Source organism: Heptranchias perlo, unplaced genomic scaffold (genome assembly GCF_035084215.1).
Source record: "Heptranchias perlo isolate sHepPer1 unplaced genomic scaffold, sHepPer1.hap1 HAP1_SCAFFOLD_1271, whole genome shotgun sequence".
Lineage (NCBI taxonomy): Eukaryota > Metazoa > Chordata > Chondrichthyes > Hexanchiformes > Hexanchidae > Heptranchias > Heptranchias perlo.
In genome coordinates, this window is record NW_027138507.1 from 22,687 (window position 1) to 44,956 (window position 22,270).

The 22,270-nt window shown below is 56.3% G+C and overlaps 1 protein-coding gene across 1 annotated transcript in view; it reads left to right on the top strand.

The window, feature by feature from the left end:
* LOC137308292 (integrin alpha-X-like) overlaps positions 1-17,368 on the top strand; it is a gene marked incomplete at both ends in the record, with an annotated part of 30,755 nt that extends 13,387 nt beyond the window's left edge. The window contains 2 exons of the mRNA XM_067977104.1: positions 16,689-16,829; positions 17,158-17,368. Coding sequence (XP_067833205.1) covers positions 16,689-16,829; positions 17,158-17,368 — 352 coding nt within the window. The remainder of the gene's footprint in view (positions 1-16,688; positions 16,830-17,157) is intronic.
* Between the last annotated feature and the right edge of the window lie 4,902 nt (positions 17,369-22,270).

Below are 22,270 nucleotides of genomic sequence, written 5' to 3' on the forward strand. Positions count from 1 at the left end.
TGAGACCCGGTCCCAGAGGGGGAAAGGACAGTGTATCTAACACACTGTGAGACCCGGTCCCAGAGGGGGAAAGGACAGTGTATCTAACACACTGTGAGACCCGGTCCCAGAGGGGGAAAGGACAGTGCATCTAACGCACTGTGAGACCCGGTCCCAGAGGGGGAAAGGACAGTGTATCTAACACACTGTGAGACCCGGTCCCAGAGGGGGAAAGGACAGTGTATCTAACGCACTGTGAGACCCGGTCCCAGAGGGGGAAAGGACAGTGTATCTAACACACTGTGAGACCCGGTCCCAGAGGGGGAAAGGACAGTGTATCTAATACACTGTGAGACCCGGTCCCAGAGGGGGAAAGGACAGTGTATCTAACACACTGTGAGACCCGGTCCCAGAGGGGGAAAGGACAGTGCATCTAACGCACTGTGAGACCCGGTCCCAGAGGGGGAAAGGACAGTGTATCTAACGCACTGTGAGACCCGGTCCCAGAGGGGGAAAGGACAGCGTATCTAACACACTGTGAGACCCGGTCCCAGAGGGGGAAAGGACGGTGTATCTAACGCACTGTGAGACCCGGTCCCAGAGGGGGAAAGGACAGTGTATCTAACGCACTGTGAGACCCGGTCCCAGAGGGGGAAAGGACAGTGTATCTAACGCACTGTGAGACCCGGTCCCAGAGGGGGAAAGGACAGTGTATCTAACACACTGTGAGACCCGGTCCCAGAGGGGGAAAGGACAGTGTATCTAACGCACTGTGAGACCCGGTCCCAGAGGGGGAAAGGACAGTGTATCTAACGCACTGTGAGACCCGGTCCCAGAGGGGGAAAGCACAGTGTATCTAACGCACTGTGAGACCCGGTCCCAGAGGGGGAAAGGACAGTGTATCTAACGCTCTGTGAGACCCGGTCCCAGAGGGGGAAAGGACAGTGTATCTAACGCACTGTGAGACCCGGTCCCAGAGGGGGAAAGGACAGTGTATCTAACACACTGTGAGACCCGGTCCCAGAGGGGGAAAGGACAGTGTATCTAACGCACTGTGAGACCCGGTCCCAGAGGGGGAAAGGACAGTGTATCTAACGCACTGTGTGACCCGGTCCCAGAGGGGGAAAGGACAGTGTATCTAACGCACTGTGAGACCCGGTCCCAGAGGGGGAAAGGACAGTGTATCTAACGCACTGTGAGACCCGGTCCCAGAGGGGGAAAGGACAGTGTATCTAACGCACTGTGAGACCTGGTCCCAGAGGGGGAAAGGACAGTGTATCTAACGCAGAGAGAGACCCGGTCCCAGAGGGGGAAAGGACAGTGTATCTAACCCACTGTGAGACCCGGTCCCAGAGTGGGAAAGGACAGTGTATCTAACACACTATGAGACCCGGTCCCAGAGGGGGAAAGGACAGTGTATCTAACGCACTGTGAGACCCGGTCCCAGAGGGGGAAAGGACAGTGAATCTAACGCACTGTGAGACCCGGTCCCAGAGGGGGAAAGGACAGTGTATCTAACACACTGTGAGACCCAGTCCCAGAGGGGGAAAGGACAGTGTATCTAACGCAGTGTGAGACCCGGTCCCAGAGGGGGAAAGGACAGTGTATCTAACGCACTGTGAGACCCGGTCCCAGAGGGGGAAAGGACAGTGTATCTAACGCACTGTGAGACCCGGTCCCAGAGGGGGAAAGGACAGTGTATCTAACGCACTGTGAGACCCGGTCCCAGAGGGGGAAAGGACAGTGTGTCTAACGCACTGTGAGACCCGGTCCCAGAGGGGGAAAGGACAGTGTATCTAACGCACTGTGAGACCCAGTCCCAGAGGGGGAAAGGACAGTGTATCTAACGCACTGTGAGACCCGGTCCCAGAGGGGGAAAGGACAGTGTATCTAACGCACTGTGAGACCCGGTCCCAGAGGGGGAAAGGACAGTGTATCTAACGCACTGTGAGACCCGGTCCCAGAGGGGGAAAGGACAGTGTATCTAACGCACTGTGAGACCCGGTCCCAGAGGGGGAAAGGACAGTGTATCTAACGCACTGTGAGACCCGGTCCCAGAGGGGGAAAGGACAGTGTATCTAACGCACTGTGAGACCTGGTCCCAGAGGGGGAAAGGACAGTGTATCTAACGCAGAGAGAGACCCGGTCCCAGAGGGGGAAAGGACAGTGTATCTAACGCACTGTGAGACCCGGTCCCAGAGGGGGAAAGGACAGTGTATCTAACGCACGGTGAGACCCGGTCCCAGAGGGGGAAAGGACAGTGTATCTAACGCAGAGAGAGACCCGGTCCCAGAGGGGGAAAGGACAGTGTATCTAACGCACTGTGAGACCCGGTCCCAGAGGGGGAAAGGACAGTGTATCTAACGCACGGTGAGACCCGGTCCCAGAGGGGGAAAGGACAGTGTATCTAACGCACTGTGAGACCCGGTCCCAGAGGGGGAAAGGACAGTGAATCTAACGCACTGTGAGACCCGGTCCCAGAGGGGGAAAGGACAGTGTATCTAACACACTGTGAGACCCAGTCCCAGAGGGGGAAAGGACAGTGTATCTAACGCAGTGTGAGACCCGGTCCCAGAGGGGGAAAGGACAGTGTATCTAACGCACTGTGAGACCCGGTCCCAGAGGGGGAAAGGACAGTGTATCTAACGCACTGTGAGACCCGGTCCCAGAGGGGGAAAGGACAGTGTATCTAACGCACTGTGAGACCCGGTCCCAGAGGGGGAAAGGACAGTGTATCTAACGCACTGTGAGACCCGGTCCCAGAGGGGGAAAGGACAGTGTATCTAACGCACTGTGAGACCCGGTCCCAGAGGGGGAAAGGACAGTGTATCTAACGCACTGTGAGACCCGGTCCCAGAGGGGGAAAGGACAGTGTATCTAACACACTGTGAGACCCGGTCCCAGAGGGGGAAAGGACAGTGTATCTAACGCACTGTGAGACCCGGTCCCAGAGGGGGAAAGGACAGTGTATCTAAAGCACTGTGAGACCCGGTCCCAGAGGGGGAAAGGACAGTGTATCTAACGCACTGTGAGACCCTGTCCCAGAGGGGGAAAGGACAGTGTATCTAACACACTGTGAGACCCGGTCCCAGAGGGGGAAAGGACAGTGTATCTAACGCACTGTGAGACCCGGTCCCAGAGGGGGAAAGGACAGTGTATCTAACACACTGTGAGACCCGGTCCCAGAGGGGGAAAGGACAGTGTATCTAACGCACTGTGAGACCCGGTCCCAGAGGGGGAAAGGACAGTGTATCTAACACACTGTGAGACCCAGTCCCAGAGGGGGAAAGGACAGTGTATCTAACACACTGTGAGACCCGGTCCCAGAGGGGGAAAGGACAGTGTATCTAACGCACTGTGAGACCCGGTCCCAGAGGGGGAAAGGACAGTGTATCTAACGCACTGTGAGACCCGGTCCCAGGGGGGGAAAGGACAGTGTATCTAACACACTGTGAGACCCGGTCCCAGAGGGGGAAAGGACAGTGCATCTAACGCACTGTGAGACCCGGTCCCAGAGGGGGAAAGGACAGTGTATCTAACACACTGTGAGACCCGGTCCCAGAGGGGGAAAGGACAGTGTATCTAACGCACTGTGAGACCCGGTCCCAGAGGGGGAAAGGACAGTGTATCTAACACACTGTGAGACCCGGTCCCAGAGGGGGAAAGGACAGTGTATCTAACACACTGTGAGACCCGGTCCCAGAGGGGGAAAGGACAGTGTATCTAACACACTGTGAGACCCGGTCCCAGAGGGGGAAAGGACAGTGCATCTAACGCACTGTGAGACCCGGTCCCAGAGGGGGAAAGGACAGTGTATCTAACGCACTGTGAGACCCGGTCCCAGAGGGGGAAAGGACAGTGTATCTAACGCACTGTGAGACCCGGTCCCAGAGGGGGAAAGGACAGTGTATCTAACACACTGTGAGACCCGGTCCCAGAGGGGGAAAGGACAGTGTATCTAACGCACTGTGAGACCCGGTCCCAGAGGGGGAAAGGACAGTGTATCTAACGCACTGTGAGACCCGGTCCCAGAGGGGGAAAGGACAGTGTATCTAACGCACTGTGAGACCCGGTCCCAGAGGGGGAAAGGACAGTGTATCTAACGCTCTGTGAGACCCGGTCCCAGAGGGGGAAAGGACAGTGTATCTAACGCACTGTGAGACCCGGTCCCAGAGGGGGAAAGGACAGTGTATCTAACACACTGTGAGACCCGGTCCCAGAGGGGGAAAGGACAGTGTATCTAACGCACTGTGAGACCCGGTCCCAGAGGGGGAAAGGACAGTGTATCTAACGCACTGTGAGACCCGGTCCCAGAGGGGGAAAGGACAGTGTATCTAACGCACTGTGAGACCCGGTCCCAGAGGGGGAAAGGACAGTGTATCTAACGCACTGTGAGACCCGGTCCCAGAGGGGGAAAGGACAGTGTATCTAACGCACTGTGAGACCTGGTCCCAGAGGGGGAAAGGACAGTGTATCTAACGCAGAGAGAGACCCGGTCCCAGAGGGGGAAAGGACAGTGTATCTAACCCACTGTGAGACCCGGTCCCAGAGTGGGAAAGGACAGTGTATCTAACACACTATGAGACCCGGTCCCAGAGGGGGAAAGGACAGTGTATCTAACGCACTGTGAGACCCGGTCCCAGAGGGGGAAAGGACAGTGAATCTAACGCACTGTGAGACCCGGTCCCAGAGGGGGAAAGGACAGTGTATCTAACACACTGTGAGACCCAGTCCCAGAGGGGGAAAGGACAGTGTATCTAACGCAGTGTGAGACCCGGTCCCAGAGGGGGAAAGGACAGTGTATCTAACGCACTGTGAGACCCGGTCCCAGAGGGGGAAAGGACAGTGTATCTAACGCACTGTGAGACCCGGTCCCAGAGGGGGAAAGGACAGTGTATCTAACGCACTGTGAGACCCGGTCCCAGAGGGGGAAAGGACAGTGTATCTAACGCACTGTGAGACCCGGTCCCAGAGGGGGAAAGGACAGTGTATCTAACGCACTGTGAGACCCGGTCCCAGAGGGGGAAAGGACAGTGTATCTAACGCACTGTGAGACCCGGTCCCAGAGGGGGAAAGGACAGTGTATCTAACACACTGTGAGACCCGGTCCCAGAGGGGGAAAGGACAGTGTATCTAACGCACTGTGAGACCCGGTACCAGAGGGGGAAAGGACAGTGTATCTAACGCACTGTGAGACCCGGTCCCAGAAGGGGAAAGGACAGTGTATCTAACGCACTGTGAGACCCGGTCCCAGAGGGGGAAAGGACAGTGTATCTAACGCACTGTGAGACCCGGTCCCAGAGGGGGAAAGGACAGTGTATCTAACGCACTGTGAGACCCGGTCCCAGAGGGGGAAAGGACAGTGTGTCTAACGCACTGTGAGACCCGGTCCCAGAGGGGGAAAGGACAGTGTATCTAACGCACTGTGAGACCCAGTCCCAGAGGGGGAAAGGACAGTGTATCTAACGCACTGTGAGACCCGGTCCCAGAGGGGGAAAGGACAGTGTATCTAACGCACTGTGAGACCCGGTCCCAGAGGGGGAAAGGACAGTGTATCTAACGCACTGTGAGACCCGGTCCCAGAGGGGGAAAGGACAGTGTATCTAACGCACTGTGAGACCCGGTCCCAGAGGGGGAAAGGACAGTGTATCTAACGCACTGTGAGACCCGGTCCCAGAGGGGGAAAGGACAGTGTATCTAACGCACTGTGAGACCTGGTCCCAGAGGGGGAAAGGACAGTGTATCTAACGCAGAGAGAGACCCGGTCCCAGAGGGGGAAAGGACAGTGTATCTAACGCACTGTGAGACCCGGTCCCAGAGGGGGAAAGGACAGTGTATCTAACGCACGGTGAGACCCGGTCCCAGAGGGGGAAAGGACAGTGTATCCAACGCAGAGAGAGACCCGGTCCCAGAGGGGGAAAGGACAGTGTATCTAACGCACTGTGAGACCCGGTCCCAGAGGGGGAAAGGACAGTGTATCTAACGCACGGTCAGACCCGGTCCCAGAGGGGGAAAGGACAGTGTATCTAACGCACTGTGAGACCCGGTCCCAGAGGGGGAAAGGACAGTGTATCTAACCCACTGTGAGACCCGGTCCCAGAGGGGGAAAGGACAGTGTATCTAACATACTGTGAGACCCGGTCCCAGAGGGGGAAAGGACAGTGTATCTAACGCACTGTGAGACCCGGTCCCAGAGGGGGAAAGGACAGTGTATCTAACGCACTGTGAGACCCGGTCCCAGAGGGGGAAAGGACAGTGTATCTAACGCACTGTGAGACCCGGTCCCAGAGGGGGAAAGGACAGTGTATCTAACGCACTGTGAGACCCGGTCCCAGAGGGGGAAAGGACAGTGTATCTAACGCCGTGTGAGACCCGGTCCCAGAGGGGGAAAGGACAGGTTATCTAACGCACTGTGAGACCCGGTCCCAGAGGGAGAAAGGACAGTGTATCTAACGCAGTGTGAGACCCGGTCCCAGAGGGGGAAAGGACAGTGTATCTAACGCACGGTGAGACCCGGTCCCAGAGGGGGAAAGGACAGTGTATCTAACGCACTGTGAGACCCGGTCCCAGAGGGGGAAAGGACAGTGTATCTAACACACTGTGAGACCCGGTCCCAGAGGGGGAAAGGACAGTGTATCTAGCACACTGTGACACCCGGTCCCAGAGGGGGAAAGGACAGTGTATCTGACACACTGTGAGACCCGGTCCCAGAGGGCGAAAGGACAGTGTATCTAACGCACTGTGAGACCCGGTCACAGAGGGGGAAAGGACAGTGTATCTAACGCACTGTGAGACCCGGTCCCAGAGGGGGAAAGGACAGTGTATCTAACACACTGTGAGACCCGGTCCCAGAGGGGGAAAGGGCAGTGTATCTAACGCACTGTGAGACCCATTCCCAGAGGGGGAAAGGACAGTGTATCTAACGCACTGTGAGACCCGGTCCCAGAGGGGGAAAGGACAGTGTATCTAACGCACTGTGAGACCCGGTCCCAGAGGGGGAAAGGACAGTGTATCTAACGCTCTGTGAGACCCGGTCCCAGAGGGGGAAAGGACAGTGTATCTAACGCACTGTGAGACCCGGTCCCAGAGGGGGAAAGGACAGTGTATCTAACACACTGTGAGACCCGGTCCCAGAGGGGGAAAGGACAGTGTATCTAACGCAGTGTGAGACCCGGTCCCAGAGGGGGAAAGGACAGTGTATCTAACGCACTGTGAGACCCGGTCCCAGAGGGGGAAAGGACAGTGTATCTAACGCACTGTGAGACCCGGTCCCAGAGGGGGAAAGGACAGTGTATCTAACGCACTGTGAGACCCGGTCCCAGAGGGGGAAAGGACAGTGTATCTAACGCACTGTGAGACCTGGTCCCAGAGGGGGAAAGGACAGTGTATCTAACGCAGAGAGAGACCCGGTCCCAGAGGGGGAAAGGACAGTGTATCTAACCCACTGTGAGACCCGGTCCCAGAGTGGGAAAGGACAGTGTATCTAACACACTATGAGACCCGGTCCCAGAGGGGGAAAGGACAGTGTATCTAACGCACTGTGAGACCCGGTCCCAGAGGGGGAAAGGACAGTGTATCTAACGCACTGTGAGACCCGGTCCCAGAGGGGGAAAGGACAGTGTATCTAACGCACTGTGAGACCCGGTACCAGAGGGGGAAAGGACAGTGAATCTAACGCACTGTGAGACCCGGTCCCAGAGGGGGAAAGGACAGTGTATCTAACACACTGTGAGACCCAGTCCCAGAGGGGGAAAGGACAGTGTATCTAACGCAGTGTGAGACCCGGTCCCAGAGGGGGAAAGGACAGTGTATCTAACGCACTGTGAGACCCGGTCCCAGAGGGGGAAAGGACAGTGTATCTAACGCACTGTGAGACCCGGTCCCAGAGGGGGAAAGGACAGTGTATCTAACGCACTGTGAGACCCGGTCCCAGAGGGGGAAAGGACAGTGTATCTAACACACTGTGAGACCCAGTCCCAGAGGGGGAAAGGACAGTGTATCTAACGCACTGTGAGACCCGGTCCCAGAGGGGGAAAGGACAGTGTATCTAACGCACTGTGAGACCCGGTCCCAGAGGGGGAAAGGACAGTGTATCTAACACACTGTGAGACCCGGTCCCAGAGGGGGAAAGGACAGTGTATCTAACGCACTGTGAGACCCGGTACCAGAGGGGGAAAGGACAGTGTATCTAACGCACTGTGAGACCCGGTCCCAGAAGGGGAAAGGACAGTGTATCTAACGCACTGTGAGACCCGGTCCCAGAGGGGGAAAGGACAGTGTATCTAACGCACTGTGAGACCCGGTCCCAGAGGGGGAAAGGACAGTGTATCTAACGCACTGTGAGACCCGGTCCCAGAGGGGGAAAGGACAGTGTGTCTAACGCACTGTGAGACCCGGTCCCAGAGGGGGAAAGGACAGTGTATCTAACGCACTGTGAGACCCGGTCCCAGAGGGGGAAAGGACAGTGTATCTAACGCACTGTGAGACCCGGTCCCAGAGGGGGAAAGGACAGTGTATCTAACGCACTGTGAGACCCGGTCCCAGAGGGGGAAAGGACAGTGTATCTAACGCACTGTGAGACCCGGTCCCAGAGGGGGAAAGGACAGTGTATCTAACGCACTGTGAGACCCGGTCCCAGAGGGGGAAAGGACAGTGTATCTAACGCACTGTGAGACCCGGTCCCAGAGGGGGAAAGGACAGTGTATCTAACGCACTGTGAGACCTGGTCCCAGAGGGGGAAAGGACAGTGTATCTAACGCAGAGAGAGACCCGGTCCCAGAGGGGGAACGGACAGTGTATCTAACGCACTGTGAGACCCGGTCCCAGAGGGGGAAAGGACAGTGTATCTAACGCACGGTGAGACCCGGTCCCAGAGGGGGAAAGGACAGTGTATCTAACGCAGAGAGAGACCCGGTCCCAGAGGGGGAAAGGACAGTGTATCTAACGCACTGTGAGACCCGGTCCCAGAGGGGGAAAGGACAGTGTATCTAACGCACGGTGAGACCCGGTCCCAGAGGGGGAAAGGACAGTGTATCTAACGCACTGTGAGACCCGGTCCCAGAGGGGGAAAGGACAGTGTATCTAACCCACTGTGAGACCCGGTCCCAGAGGGGGAAAGGACAGTGTATCTAACACACTGTGAGACCCGGTCCCAGAGGGGGAAAGGACAGTGTATCTAACGCACTGTGAGACCCGGTCCCAGAGGGGGAAAGGACAGTGAATCTAACGTACTGTGAGACCCGGTCCCAGAGGGGGAAAGGACAGTGTATCTAACACACTGTGAGACCCAGTCCCAGAGGGGGAAAGGACAGTGTATCTAACGCACTGTGAGACCCGGTCCCAGAGGGGGAAAGGACAGTGTATCTAACGCACTGTGAGACCCGGTCCCAGAGGGGGAAAGGACAGTGTATCTAACGCACTGTGAGACCCGGTCCCAGAGGGGGAAAGGACAGTGCATCTAACGCACTGTGAGGCCCGGTCCCAGAGGGGGAAAGGACAGTGTATCTAACACACTGTGAGACCCGGTCCCAGAGGGGGAAAGGACAGTGTATCTAACGCACTGTGAGACCCGGTCCCAGAGGGGGAAAGGACAGTGTATCTAACGCTCTGTGAGACCCGGTCCCAGAGGGGGAAAGGACAGTGTATCTAACGCACTGTGAGACCCGGTCCCAGAGGGGGAAAGGACAGTGTATCTAACGCACTGTGAGACCCGGTCCCAGAGGGGGAAAGGACAGTGTATCTAACGCACTGTGAGACCCGGTCCCAGAGGGGGAAAGGACAGTGTATCTAACGCACTGTGAGACCCGGTCCCAGAGGGGGAAAGGACAGTGTATCTAACGCACTGAGAGACCCGGTCCCAGAGGGGGAAAGGACAGTGTATCTAACGCACTGTGAGACCCGGTCCCAGATGGGGAAAGGACAGTGTATCTAACGCACTGTGAGACCCGGTCCCAGAGGGGGAAAGGACAGTGTATCTAACGCACTGTGAGACCCGGTCCCAGAGGGCGAAAGGACAGTGTATCTAACGCACTGTGAGACCCGGTCCCAGAGGGGGAAAGGACAGTGTATCTAACACACTGTGAGACCCGGTCCCAGAGGGGGAAAGGACAGTGCATCTAACACACTGTGAGACCCGGTCCCAGAGGGGGAAAGGACAGTGTATCTAACGCACGGTGAGACCCGGTCCCAGAGGGGGAAAGGACAGTGTATCTAACGCAGAGAGAGACCCGGTCCCAGAGGGGGAAAGGACAGTGTATCTAACGCACTGTGAGACCCGGTCCCAGAGGGGGAAAGGACAGTGTATCTAGCGCACGGTGAGACCCGGTCCCAGAGGGGGAAAGGACATTGTATCTAACGCACTGTGAGACCCGGTCCCAGAGGGGGAAAGGACAGTGTATCTAACACACTGTGCGACCCGGTCCCAGAGGGGGAAAGGACAGTGTATCTAACACACTGTGAGACCCGGTCCCAGAGGGGGAAGGGCAGTGTATCTAACGCACTGTGAGACCCGGTCCCAGAGGGGGAAAGGACAGTGTATCTAACGCACTGTGAGACCCGGTCCCAGAGGGGGAAAGGACAGTGTATCTAACGCACTGTGAGACCCGGTCCCAGAGGGGGAAAGGACAGTGTATCTAACGCACTGTGAGACCCGGTCCCAGAGGGGAAAGGACAGTGTATCTAACACACTGTGAGACCCGGTCCCAGAGGGGGAAAGGACGGTGTGTCTAACGCACTGTGAGACCCGGTCCCAGAGGGGGAAAGGACAGTGTATCTAACGCACTGTGAGACCCGGTCCCAGAAGGGGAAAGGACAGTGTATCTAACGCACTGTGAGACCCGGTCCCAGAGGGGGAAAGGACAGTGTATCTAACGCACTGTGAGACCCGGTCCCAGAGGGGGAAAGGACAGTGTATCTAACACACTGTGAGACCCGGTCCCAGAGGGGGAAAGGACAGTGTATCTAACGCACTGTGAGACCCGGTCCCAGAGGGGGAAAGGACAGTGTGTCTAACGCACTGTGAGACCCGGTCCCAGAGGGGGAAAGGACAGTGTATCTAACACACTGTGAGACCCGGTCCCAGAGGGGGAAAGGACAGTGTATCTAACGCAATGTGAGACCCGGTCCCAGAGGGGGAAAGGACAGTGTATCTAACGCACTGTGAGACCCGGTCCCAGAGGGGGAAAGGACAGTGTATCTAACGCAGAGAGAGACCCGGTCCCAGAGGGGGAAAGGACAGTGTATCTAACGCACTGTGAGACCCGGTCCCAGAGGGGGAAAGGACAGTGTATCTAACGCACTGTGAGACCCGGTCCCAGAGGGGGAAAGGACAGTGTATCTAACGCACTGTGAGACCCGGTCCCAGAGGGGGAAAGGACAGTGTATCTAACGCACTGTGAGACCCGGTCCCAGAGGGGGAAAGGACAGTGTATCTAACGCAGAGAGAGACCCGGTCCCAGAGGGGGAAAGGACAGTGTATCTAACGCACTGTGAGACCCGGTCCCAGAGGGGGAAAGGACAGTGTATCTAACACACTGTGAGACCCGGTCCCAGAGGGGGAAAGGACAGTGTATCTAACGCACTGTGAGACCGGTCCCAGAGGGGGAAAGGACAGTGTGTCTAACGCACTGTGAGACCCGGTCCCAGAGGGGGAAAGGACAGTGTATCTAACACACTGTGAGACCCGGTCCAAGAGGGGGAAAGGACAGTGTATCTAACGCAATGTGAGACCCGGTCCCAGAGGGGGAAAGGACAGTGTATCTAACGCACTGTGAGACCCGGTCCCAGAGGGGGAAAGGACAGTGTATCTAACGCAGAGAGAGACCCGGTCCCAGAGGGGGAAAGGACAGTGTATCTAACGCACTGTGAGACCCGGTCCCAGAGGGGGAAAGGACAGTGTATCTAACGCACTGTGAGACCCGGTCCCAGAGGGGGAAAGGACAGTGTATCTAACGCACTGTGAGACCCGGTCCCAGAGGGGGAAAGGACAGTGTATCTAACGCACTGTGAGACCCGGTCCCAGAGGGGGAAAGGACAGTGTATCTAACGCAGAGGGAGACCCGGTCCCAGAGGGGGAAAGGACAGTGTATCTAACGCACTGTGAGACCCGGTCCCAGAGGGGGAAAGGACAGTGTATCTAACGCACTGTGAGACCCGGTCCCAGAGGGGGAAAGGACAGTGTATCTAACACACTGTGAGACCCGGTCCCAGAGGGGGAAAGGACAGTGCATCTAACACACTGTGAGACCCGGTCCCAGAGGGGGAAAGGACAGTGTATCTAACGCACGGTGAGACCCGGTCCCAGAGGGGGAAAGGACAGTGTATCTAACGCACTGTGAGACCCGGTCCCAGAGGGGGAAAGGACAGTGTATCTAACGCACTGTGAGACCCGGTCCCAGAGGGGGAAAGGACACTGTATCTAACGCACTGTGAGACCCGGTCCCAGAGGGGGAAAGGACAGTGTATCTAACGCACGGTGAGACCCGGTCCCAGAGGGGGAAAGGACATTGTATCTAACGCACTGTGAGACCCGGTCCCAGAGGGGGAAAGGACAGTGTATCTAACACACTGTGAGACCCGGTCCCAGAGGGGGAAAGGACAGTGTATCTAACACACTGTGAGACCCGGTCCCAGAGGGGGAAAGGACAGTGTATCTAACGCACTGTGAGACCCGGTCCCAGAGGGGGAAAGGACAGTGTATCTAACGCACTGTGAGACCCGGTCCCAGAGGGGGAAAGGACAGTGTATCTAACGCACTGTGAGACCCGGTCCCAGAGGGGGAAAGGACAGTGTATCTAACGCACAGTGAGACCCGGTCCCAGAGGGGGAAAGGACAGTGTATCTAACACACTGTGAGACCCGGTCCCAGAGGGGAAAGGACAGTGTATCTAACGCACTGTGAGACCCGGTCCCAGAGGGGGAAAGGACAGTGTATCTAACACACTGTGAGACCCGGTCCCAGAGGGGGAAAGGACAGTGTGTCTAACGCACTGTGAGACCCGGTCCCAGAGGGGGAAAGGACAGTGTATCTAACGCACTGTGAGACCCGATCTCAGAGGGGGTAAGGACAGTGTATCTAACGCACTGTGAGACCCGGTCCCAGAGGGGGAAAGGACAGTGTATCTAACGCACTGTGAGACCCGGTCCCAGAAGGGGAAAGGACAGTGTATCTAACACACTGTGAGACCCGTTCCCAGAGGGGGAAAGGACAGTGTATCTAACGCACTGTGAGACCCGGTCCCAGAAGGGGAAAGGACAGTGTATCTAACGCACTGTGAGACCCGGTCCCAGAGGGGGAAAGGACAGTGTATCTAACACACTGTGAGACCCGGTCCTAGAGGGGGAAAGGACGGTGTGTCTAACGCACTGTGAGACCCGGTCCCAGAGGGGGAAAGGACAGTGTATCTAACGCACTGTGAGACCCGGTCCAGAAGGGGAAAGGACAGTGTATCTAACGCACTGTGAGACCCGGTCCCAGAGGGGGAAAGGACAGTGTATCTAACGCACTGTGAGACCCGGTCCCAGAGGGGGAAAGGACAGTGTATCTAACGCACTGTGAGACCCGGTCCCAGAGGGGGAAAGGACAGTGTATCTAACGCACTGTGAGACCCGGTCCCAGAGGGGGAAAGGACAGTGTGTCTAACGCACTGTGAGACCCGGTCCCAGAGGGGGAAAGGACAGTGTATCTAACACACTGTGAGACCCGGTCCCAGAGGGGGAAAGGACAGTGTATCTAACGCACTGTGAGACCCGGTTCCAGAGGGGGAAAGGACAGTGTGTCTAACGCACTGTGAGACCCGGTCCCAGAGGGGGAAATGACATTGTATCTAACGCACTGTGAGACCCGGTCCCAGAGGGGGAAAGGACAGTGTATCTAACGCACTGTGAGACCCGGTCCCAGAGGGGGAAAGGACCCTGTATCTAACGCACTGTGAGACCCGGTCCCAGAGGGGGAAAGGACAGTGTATCTAACGCACTGTGAGACCCGGTCCCAGAGGGGGAAAGGACAGTGTATCTCACGCAATGTGAGACCCGGTCCCAGAGGGGGAAAGGACAGTGCATCTAACGCACTGTGAGACCCGGTCCCAGAGGGGGAGAGGACAGTGTATCTAACGCACTGTGAGACCCGGTCCCAGAGGGGAAAGGACAGTGTATCTCACGCACTGTGAGACCCGGTCCCAGAGGGGGAAAGGACAGTGTATCTAACGCACTGTGAGACCCGGTCCCAGAGGGGGAAAGGACATTGTATCTAACGCACTGTGAGACCCGGTCCCAGAGGGGAAGGGACAGTGTATCTAACACACTGTGAGACCCGGTCCCAGAGGGGGAAAGGACAGTGTATCTAACGCACTGTGAGACCCGGTCCCAGAGGGGGAAAGGACAGTGTATCTAACTCACTGTGAGACCCGGTCCCAGAGGGGGAAAGGACAGTGTGTCTAACGCACTGTGAGACCCGGTCCCAGAGGGGGAAAGGACAGTGTATCTAACACACTGTGAGACCCGGTCCCAGAGGGGGAAAGGACAGTGTATCTAACGCACTGTGAGACCCGGTCCCAGAGGGGGAAAGGACAGTGTATCTAACGCACTGTGAGACCCGGTCCCAGAGGGGGAAAGGACAGTGTATCTAACGCACTGTGAGACCCGGTCCCAGAGGGGGAAAGGACAGTGTATCTAATGCACTGTGAGACCCGGTCCCAGAGGGGGAAAGGACAGTGTATCTAACGCACTGTGAGACCCGGTCCCAGAGGGGGAAAGGACAGTGTATCTAACACACTGTGAGACCCGGTCCCAGAGGGGGAAAGGACAGTGTATCTCACGCACTGTGAGACCCGTTCCCAGAGGGGAAAGGACAGTGTATCTAACACACTGTGAGACCCGGTCCCAGAGGGGGAAAGGACAGTGTTTCTAACTCACTGTGAGACCCGGTCCCAGAGGGGGAAAGGACAGTGTATCTAACACACTGTGAGACCCGGTCCCAGAGGGGGAAAGGACAGTGTATCTAACGCACTGTGAGACCCGGTCCCAGAGGGGGAAAGGACCCTGTATCTAACGCACTGTGAGACACGGTCCCAGAAGGGGAAAGGACAGTGTATCTAACGCACTGTGAGACCCGGTCCCAGAGGGGGAAAGGACAGTGTATCTAACGCACTGTGAGACCCGGTCCCAGAGGGGGAAAGGACAGTGTATCTAACGCACTGTGAGACCCGGTCCCAGAGTTGGAAAGGACAGTGTATCTAACGCACTGTGAGACCCGGTCCCAGAGGGGGAAAGGACAGTGTATCTAACGCACTGTGAGACCCGGTCCCAGAGGGGGAAAGGACAGTGTATCTAACGCACTGTGAGACCCGGTCCCAGAGGGGGAAAGGACAGTGTATCTAACGCACTGTGAGACCCGGTCCCAGAGGGGGAAAGGACAGTGTATCTAACGCACTGTGAGACCCGGTCCCAGAGGGGGAAAGGACAGTGTATCTAACGCACTGAGAGACCCGGTCCCAGAGGGGGAAAGGACAGTGTATCTAACACACTGTGAGACCCGGTCCCAGAGGGGGAAAGGACAGTGTATCTAACGCACTGTGAGACCCGGTCCCAGAGGGGGAAAGGACAGTGTTTCTAACTCACTGTGAGACACGGTCCCAGAGGGGGAGAGGACAGTGTTTCTAACGCACTGTGAGATCCGGTCCCAGAGGGGGAAAGGACAGTGTATCTAACGCACTGTGAGACCCGGTCCCAGAGGGGGAAAGGACAGTGTATCTAACGCACTGAGAGACCCGGTCCAGAGGGGGAAAGGACAGTGTATCTAACACACTGTGAGACCGTCCCAGAGGGGGAAAGGACAGTGTATCTAACGCACTGAGAGACCCGGTCCAGAGGGGGAAAGGACAGTGTATCTAACGCACTGTGAGACCCGTCCCAGAGGGGGAAAGGACAGTGTATCTAACGCACTGTGAGACCCGGTCCCAGAGGGGGAAAGGACAGTGTATCTAACGCACTGTGAGACCCGGTCCCAGAGGGGGAAAGGACAGTGTATCTAACACACTGTGAGACCCGGTCCCAGAGGGGGAAAGGACAGTGTATCTAACACATCTGTGAGACCCGGTCCCAGAGGGGGAAAGGACAGTGTATCTAACGCACCGTGAGACCCGGTCCAGAGGGGGAAAGGACAGTGTATCTAACGCACTGTGAGACCCGGTCCCAGAGGGGAAAGGACAGTGTATCTAACACACTGTGAGACCCGGTCCAGAGGGGGAAAGGACAGTGTATCTAACGCACTGTGAGACCCGGTCCCAGAGGGGAAAGGACAGTGTATCTAACACACTGTGAGACCCGGTCCCAGAGGGGAAAGGACAGTGTATCTAACTTACTGTGAGACCCGGTCCCAGAGGAGGAAAGGACAGTGTATCTAACGCACTGTGAGACCCGGTCCCAGAGGGGGAAAGGACAGTGTATCTAACGCACTGTGAGACCCAGTCCCAGAGGGGGAAAGGACAGTGTATCTAACGCACTGTGAGACCCGGTCCCAGAGGGGGAAAGGACAGTGTATCTAACGCACTGTGAGACCCGGTCCAGAGGGGGAAAGGACAGTGTATCTAATACACTGTGAGACCCGGTCCCAGAGGGGGGAAAGGACAGTGTATCTAACACACTGTGAGACCCGGTCCCAGAGGGGGAAAGGACAGTGTATCTCACACATTCTTGATCTCTCCCTCCTTTAGATTGGATCTTATTTCGGTGTGGAGCTGTCCAGTGTCGACCTGGATGGAGATGGAGAGACGGATTTCCTGCTGATTGGCGCCCCACTTTACCACAAGAGTGGGATAGGTGGGAGAGTGAGCTTCTGCCCACTCTCAGCCCAGGTAAGAGATCCCAGACCATGGAAGAGGAGGACCAGGCCGTTCAGCCCCTCGAGCCTGGTCCCCGCATTCAATCAATTCACTTATGCTTCGAGTCCCAACGCTACCTTGCAGTGCCTCCAGATGGGGTCTGACCAGGGCTTCACACAGCCATGGTCGAGGGAGGGGGTTGGTCTCACAGCCCGGGAGGTGGAGGGGGGGAGCGAGCCACATCTGGCAGGTCGAACAGGGCTGAGGTCAACATTGGAATAGCCTGGCACCCCAAGGGAGGGAGGTCGGGGAGTTCAGGCTTGGCTCCAACCTCTCTCTCTCTCTCTCTCCCTGCATCCAGGGTAATTTCTCCTGCACTGGGACCCTCCGAGGGGTCGAGGGGAATGGGCTGGGCCGGTTTGGGAGCGCGATCGCGGCCCTGAGGGACCTGAACGGTGACGGGCTGGGCGATGTGGCCATCGGGGCCCCCCTGGAGGACGAGCATCGGGGGAGCGTCTACATCTACCATGGACAGGCCAGAGGAATAAGTCCAAGATACAGCCAGGCGAGTGGTCAGTGGAGGGGCTCACCCTCCTCTCCCAAACTCTACCCCTCTCTCTCTCTCTCTCTCTCTCTCCCAAACTCTACCCCCTCTCTCTCTCAACTCTCCCCTCTCATCCAAACTCACCCCCCCCTCCCCCTCACCCAAACTCTACCCCCCTCACCTCTCTCTCAACTCTCTCCCAAACTCTACCCCTCTCTCTCTCCTCCTCTCCCAAACTCTACCCCTCTCTCTCTCTCTCTCTCTCCCAAACTCAACCCCCTCTCTCTCTCTCACTCTCTCCAAACTCTACCCCTCCTCTCTCTCTCTCTCTCTCCCAAACTCTACCCCTCTCTCTCCTCTCTCCCTCACCCAAACTCTACCCCTCTCCTCTCCTCTCCCTCTCCCAAACTCTACCCCTCTCTCTCTCTCACTCCCTCACCCAAACTCTACCTCCCTCTCCCTCTCTCTCTCCTCCCCACCCAAACACTACCTCTCTCTCTCTCTCTCTCTTCACCCAAACTCTACCCCTCTCTCTCTCTCTCCCCCTCCCAAACTCAACCCCCTCTCTCTCTCTCTCTCTCCCTCTCCCAAACTCTACCCCTCTCTCTCTCTCTCTCTCCCAAACTCTACCCCTCTCTCTCTCTCTCTCTCTCTCTCTCGAAACTCTACCCTCTCTCTCTCTCTCTCCCTCTCCCAAACTCTACCCCTCTCTCTCTCTCTCTCTCTCTCTCTCCCAAACTCTACCCCTCTCTCTCTCTCTCTCTCTCACTCTCCCAAACTCTACCCTCTCTCTCTCTCTCTCTCTCTCTCCCAAACTCTACCCCTCTCTCTCTCTCTCTCTCTCTCCCAAACTCTACCCCTCTCTCTCTCTCTCTCTCCCAACCCTACCCCTCTCTCTCTCTCTCTCTCTCTCCCAAACTCTACCCCCCTCTCTCTCTCTCTCTCTCCCAAACTCTACCCCTCTCTCTCTCTCTCTCTCTCTCCCAAACTCTACCCCTCTCTCTCTCTCTCTCTCCCAAACTCTACCCCTCTCTCTCTCTCTCTCCCTCTCCCAAACTCTACCCCTCTCTCTCTCTCTCTCTCCCAAACTCTACCCCTCTCTCTCTCTCTCTCTCCCAAACTCTACCCCTCTCCTCTCTCTCTCTCCCAAACTCTACCCCTCTCTCTCTCTCTCTCTCTCCCAAACTCAACCCCTCTCTCTCTCTCTCTCCTCTCCCAAACTCTACCCCCCTCCTCTCTCTCCTCTCCCTCACCCAAACTCTACCTCCCCTCTCTCTCTCTCTCTCCCTCTCCCAAACTCTAACCCCCTCTCTCTCTCTCTCTCTCCCTCTCCCAAACTCTACCCCTCTCTCTCTCTCTCTCTCCCAAACTCTACCCCTCTCTCCTCTCTCTCCCTCTCCCAAACTCTACCCCTCTCTCTCTCTCTCTCTCCCCAAACTCTACCCCCTCTCTCTCTCTCTCTCTCTCTCTCCCAAACTCTACCGCTCTCTCTCACTCTCTCCCTCTCCCAAACTCTACCCTCTCTCTCTCTCTCTTCCCTCTCCCAAACTCTACCCTCTCTCTCTCTCTCTCTCTCCCAAACTCTACCCCTCTCTCTCTCTCTCTCTCTCCCAAACTCTACCCCTCTCTCTCTCTCTCTCTCTCACCCAAACTCTACCCCTCTCTCTCTCTCTCTCTCTCCCAAACTCTACCCCTCTCTCTCTCTCTCTCTCTCCCAAACTCTACCCCTCTCTCTCTCTCTCCCTCTCTCCCAAACTCTACCCCTCTCTCTCTCTCTCTCTCTCTCCCAAACTCTACCCCTCTCTCTCTCTCTCTCTCTCTCCCAAACTCTACCCCTCTCACTCTCTCTCTCTCTCTCACCCAAACTCTACCTCTCTCTCACTCTCTCTCTCCCCCAAACTCTACCCCTCTCTCTCTCTCTCTCTCTCTCTCTCCCAAACTCTACCCTCTCTCTCTCTCTCCCTCTCCCAAACTCTACCCCACTCTCTCTCTCTCTCTCTCCCTCTCCAAACTCTACCCCTCTCTCTCTCTCTCTCTCTCTCTCTCCCCAAACTCTACCCCTCTCTCTCTCTCTCTCTCTCTCCCAAACTCTACCCCTCTCTCTCTCTCTCTCTCTCCCAAACTCTACCCCTCTCTCTCTCTCTCTCTCTCTCACCAAACTCTACCCCTCTCTCTCTCTCTCTCTCCCTCTCCCAAACTCTACCCCTCTCTCTCTCTCTCTCCAAACTCTACCCCTCTCTCTCTCTCTCTCTCTCTCCCAAACTCTACCCCTCTCTCTCTCTCTCTCCCTCTCCCAAACTCTACCCCTCTCTCTCTCTCTCCCTCTCCCAAACTCTACCCCTCTCTCTCTCTCTCTCTCTCTCTCCCAAACTCTACCCCTCTCTCTCTCTCTCTCTCTCCAAACTCTACCCCTCTCTCTCTCTCTCTCTCTCTCTCCAAACTCTACCCCTCTCTCTCTCTCTCTCCCTCTCCCAAACTCTACCCCTCTCTCTCTCTCTCCCTCTCTCCAAACTCTACCCCTCTCACTCTCTCTCTCTCTCTCCCAAACTCTACCCCTCTCTCTCTCTCTCTCTCTCTCCCAAACTCTACCCCTCTCTCTCTCTCTCTCCCTCTCCAAACTCTACCCCTCTCTCTCTCTCTCTCTCCCAAACTCTACCCCTCTCTCTCTCTCTCTCTCTCTCTCCAAACTCTACCCCTCTCTCTCTCTCTCTCTCTCTCTCCCAAACTCTACCCCTCTCTCTCTCTCTCTCCCTCTCCAAACTCTACCCCTCTCTCTCTCTCTCCCTCTCTCCCAAACTCTACCCCTCTCTCTCTCTCTCTCTCTCTCTCTCCCAAACTCTACCCCTCTCTCTCTCTCTCTCTCTCCCAAACTCTACCCTCTCTCTCTCTCTCTCTCTCTCTCCCAAACTCTACCCCTCTCTCTCTCTCTCTCTCTCTCCCAAACTCTACCCCTCTCTCTCTCTCTCTCTCTCTCCCAAACTCTACCCCTCTCTCTCTCTCTCTCTCTCTCTCCCAAACTCTACCCCTCTCTCTCTCTCTCTCTCCCTCTCCCAAACTCTACCCCTCTCTCTCTCTCTCTCTCCCTCTCCCAAACTCTACCCCTCTCTCTCTCTCTCTCCCAAACTCTACCCTCTCTCTCTCTCTCTCTCCCTCTCCCAAACTCTACCCCTCTCTCTCTCTCTCCCAAACTCTACCCCTCTCTCTCTCTCTCTCTCTCTCCCCCAAACTCTACCCCCTCTCTCTCTCTCTCTCTCTCTCCCTCTCCCAAACTCTACCCCTCTCTCTCTCTCTCTCTCCTCTCCCAAACTCTACCCCTCTCTCTCTCTCTCTCTCCCTCTCCAAACTCTACCCCTCTCTCTCTCTCTCTCTCCCTCTCCCAAACTCTACCCCTCTCTCTCTCTCTCTCTCTCTCTCCCAAACTCTACCCCTCTCTCTCTCTCTCTCTCTCTCTCCCAAACTCTACCCCTCTCTCTCTCTCTCTCCCTCTCCCAAACTCTACCCCTCTCTCTCTCTCTCTCTCTCTCCCAAACTCTACCCCTCTCTCTCTCTCTCTCTCCTCTCCCAAACTCTACCCCTCTCTCTCTCTCTCTCTCTCGCTCTCCCAAACTCTACCCCTCTCTCTCTCTCTCTCTCTCCCTCTCCCAAACTCTATCCCTCTCTCTCTCCCTCTCTCTCTCCCAAACTCTATCCCTCTCTCTCTCCCTCTCTCTCTCCCAAACTCTACCTCCCTCTCTCTCTCTCTCTCTCTCGCTCTCCCAAACTCTACCCCTCTCTCTCTCTCTCTCTCTCCCTCTCCCAAACTCTATCCCTCTCTCTCTCCCTCTCTCTCTCCCAAACTCTACCCCTCTCTCTCTCTCTCTCTCTCTCCAAACTCTACCCCTCTCTCTCTCTCTCTCTCTCCTCTCCCAAACTCTACCCCTCTCTCTCTCTCTCTCTCTCTCGCAAACTCTACCCCTCTCTCTCTCTCTCTCTCTCTCCAAACTCTACCCCTCTCTCTCTCTCTCTCTCTCTCTCTCGCAAACTCTACCCCTCTCTCTCTCTCTCTCTCTCCCAAACTCCACCCTCTCTCTCTCTCTCTCTCTCCCTCTCCAAACTCTACCCCTCTCTCTCTCTCTCTCTCTCTCTCCCAAACTCTACCCCTCTCTCTCTCTCTCTCTCTCTCTCTCGCAAACTCTACCCCTCTCTCTCTCTCTCTCTCTCTCTCTCTCCCAAACTCGACCCCTCTCTCTCTCTCTCTCTCTCCCAAACTCTACCCCTCTCTCTCTCTCTCTCTCTCCCAAACTCTACCCCTCTCTCTCTCTCTCTCTCTCCCAAACTCTACCCCTCTCTCTCTCTCTCTCTCCCTCTCCCAAACTCTACCCCTCTCTCTCTCTCTCTCCCTCTCCCAAACTCTACCCCTCTCTCTCTCTCTCTCTCTCCCAAACTCTACCCCTCTCTCTCTCTCTCTCTCCCTCTCCCAAACTCTACCCCTCTCTCTCTCTCTCTCCCTCTCCCAAACTCTACCTCTCTCTCTCTCTCCCAAACTCTACCCCTCTCTCTCTCTCTCTCTCTCCCAAACTCTACCCCTCTCTCTCTCTCTCTCCCTCTCCCAAACTCTACCTCTCTCTCTCTCTCCCAAACTCTACCCCTCTCTCTCTCTCTCTCTCTCCCAAACTCTACCCCTCTCTCTCTCTCTCTCTCTCCCTCTCCAAACTCTACCTCTCTCTCTCTCTCTCTCTCTCTCCCTCTCCCAAACTCTACCGCTCTCTCTCTCTCTCTCTCTCCCAAACTCTACCCCTCTCTCTCTCTCTCTCTCTCCCAAACTCTACCCCTCTCTCTCTCTCTCTCCCTCTCCCAAACTCTACCCCTCTCTCTCTCTCTCTCTCCCAAACTCTACCCCTCTCTCTCTCTCTCTCTCCCAAACTCTACCCCTCTCTCTCTCTCTCTCTCA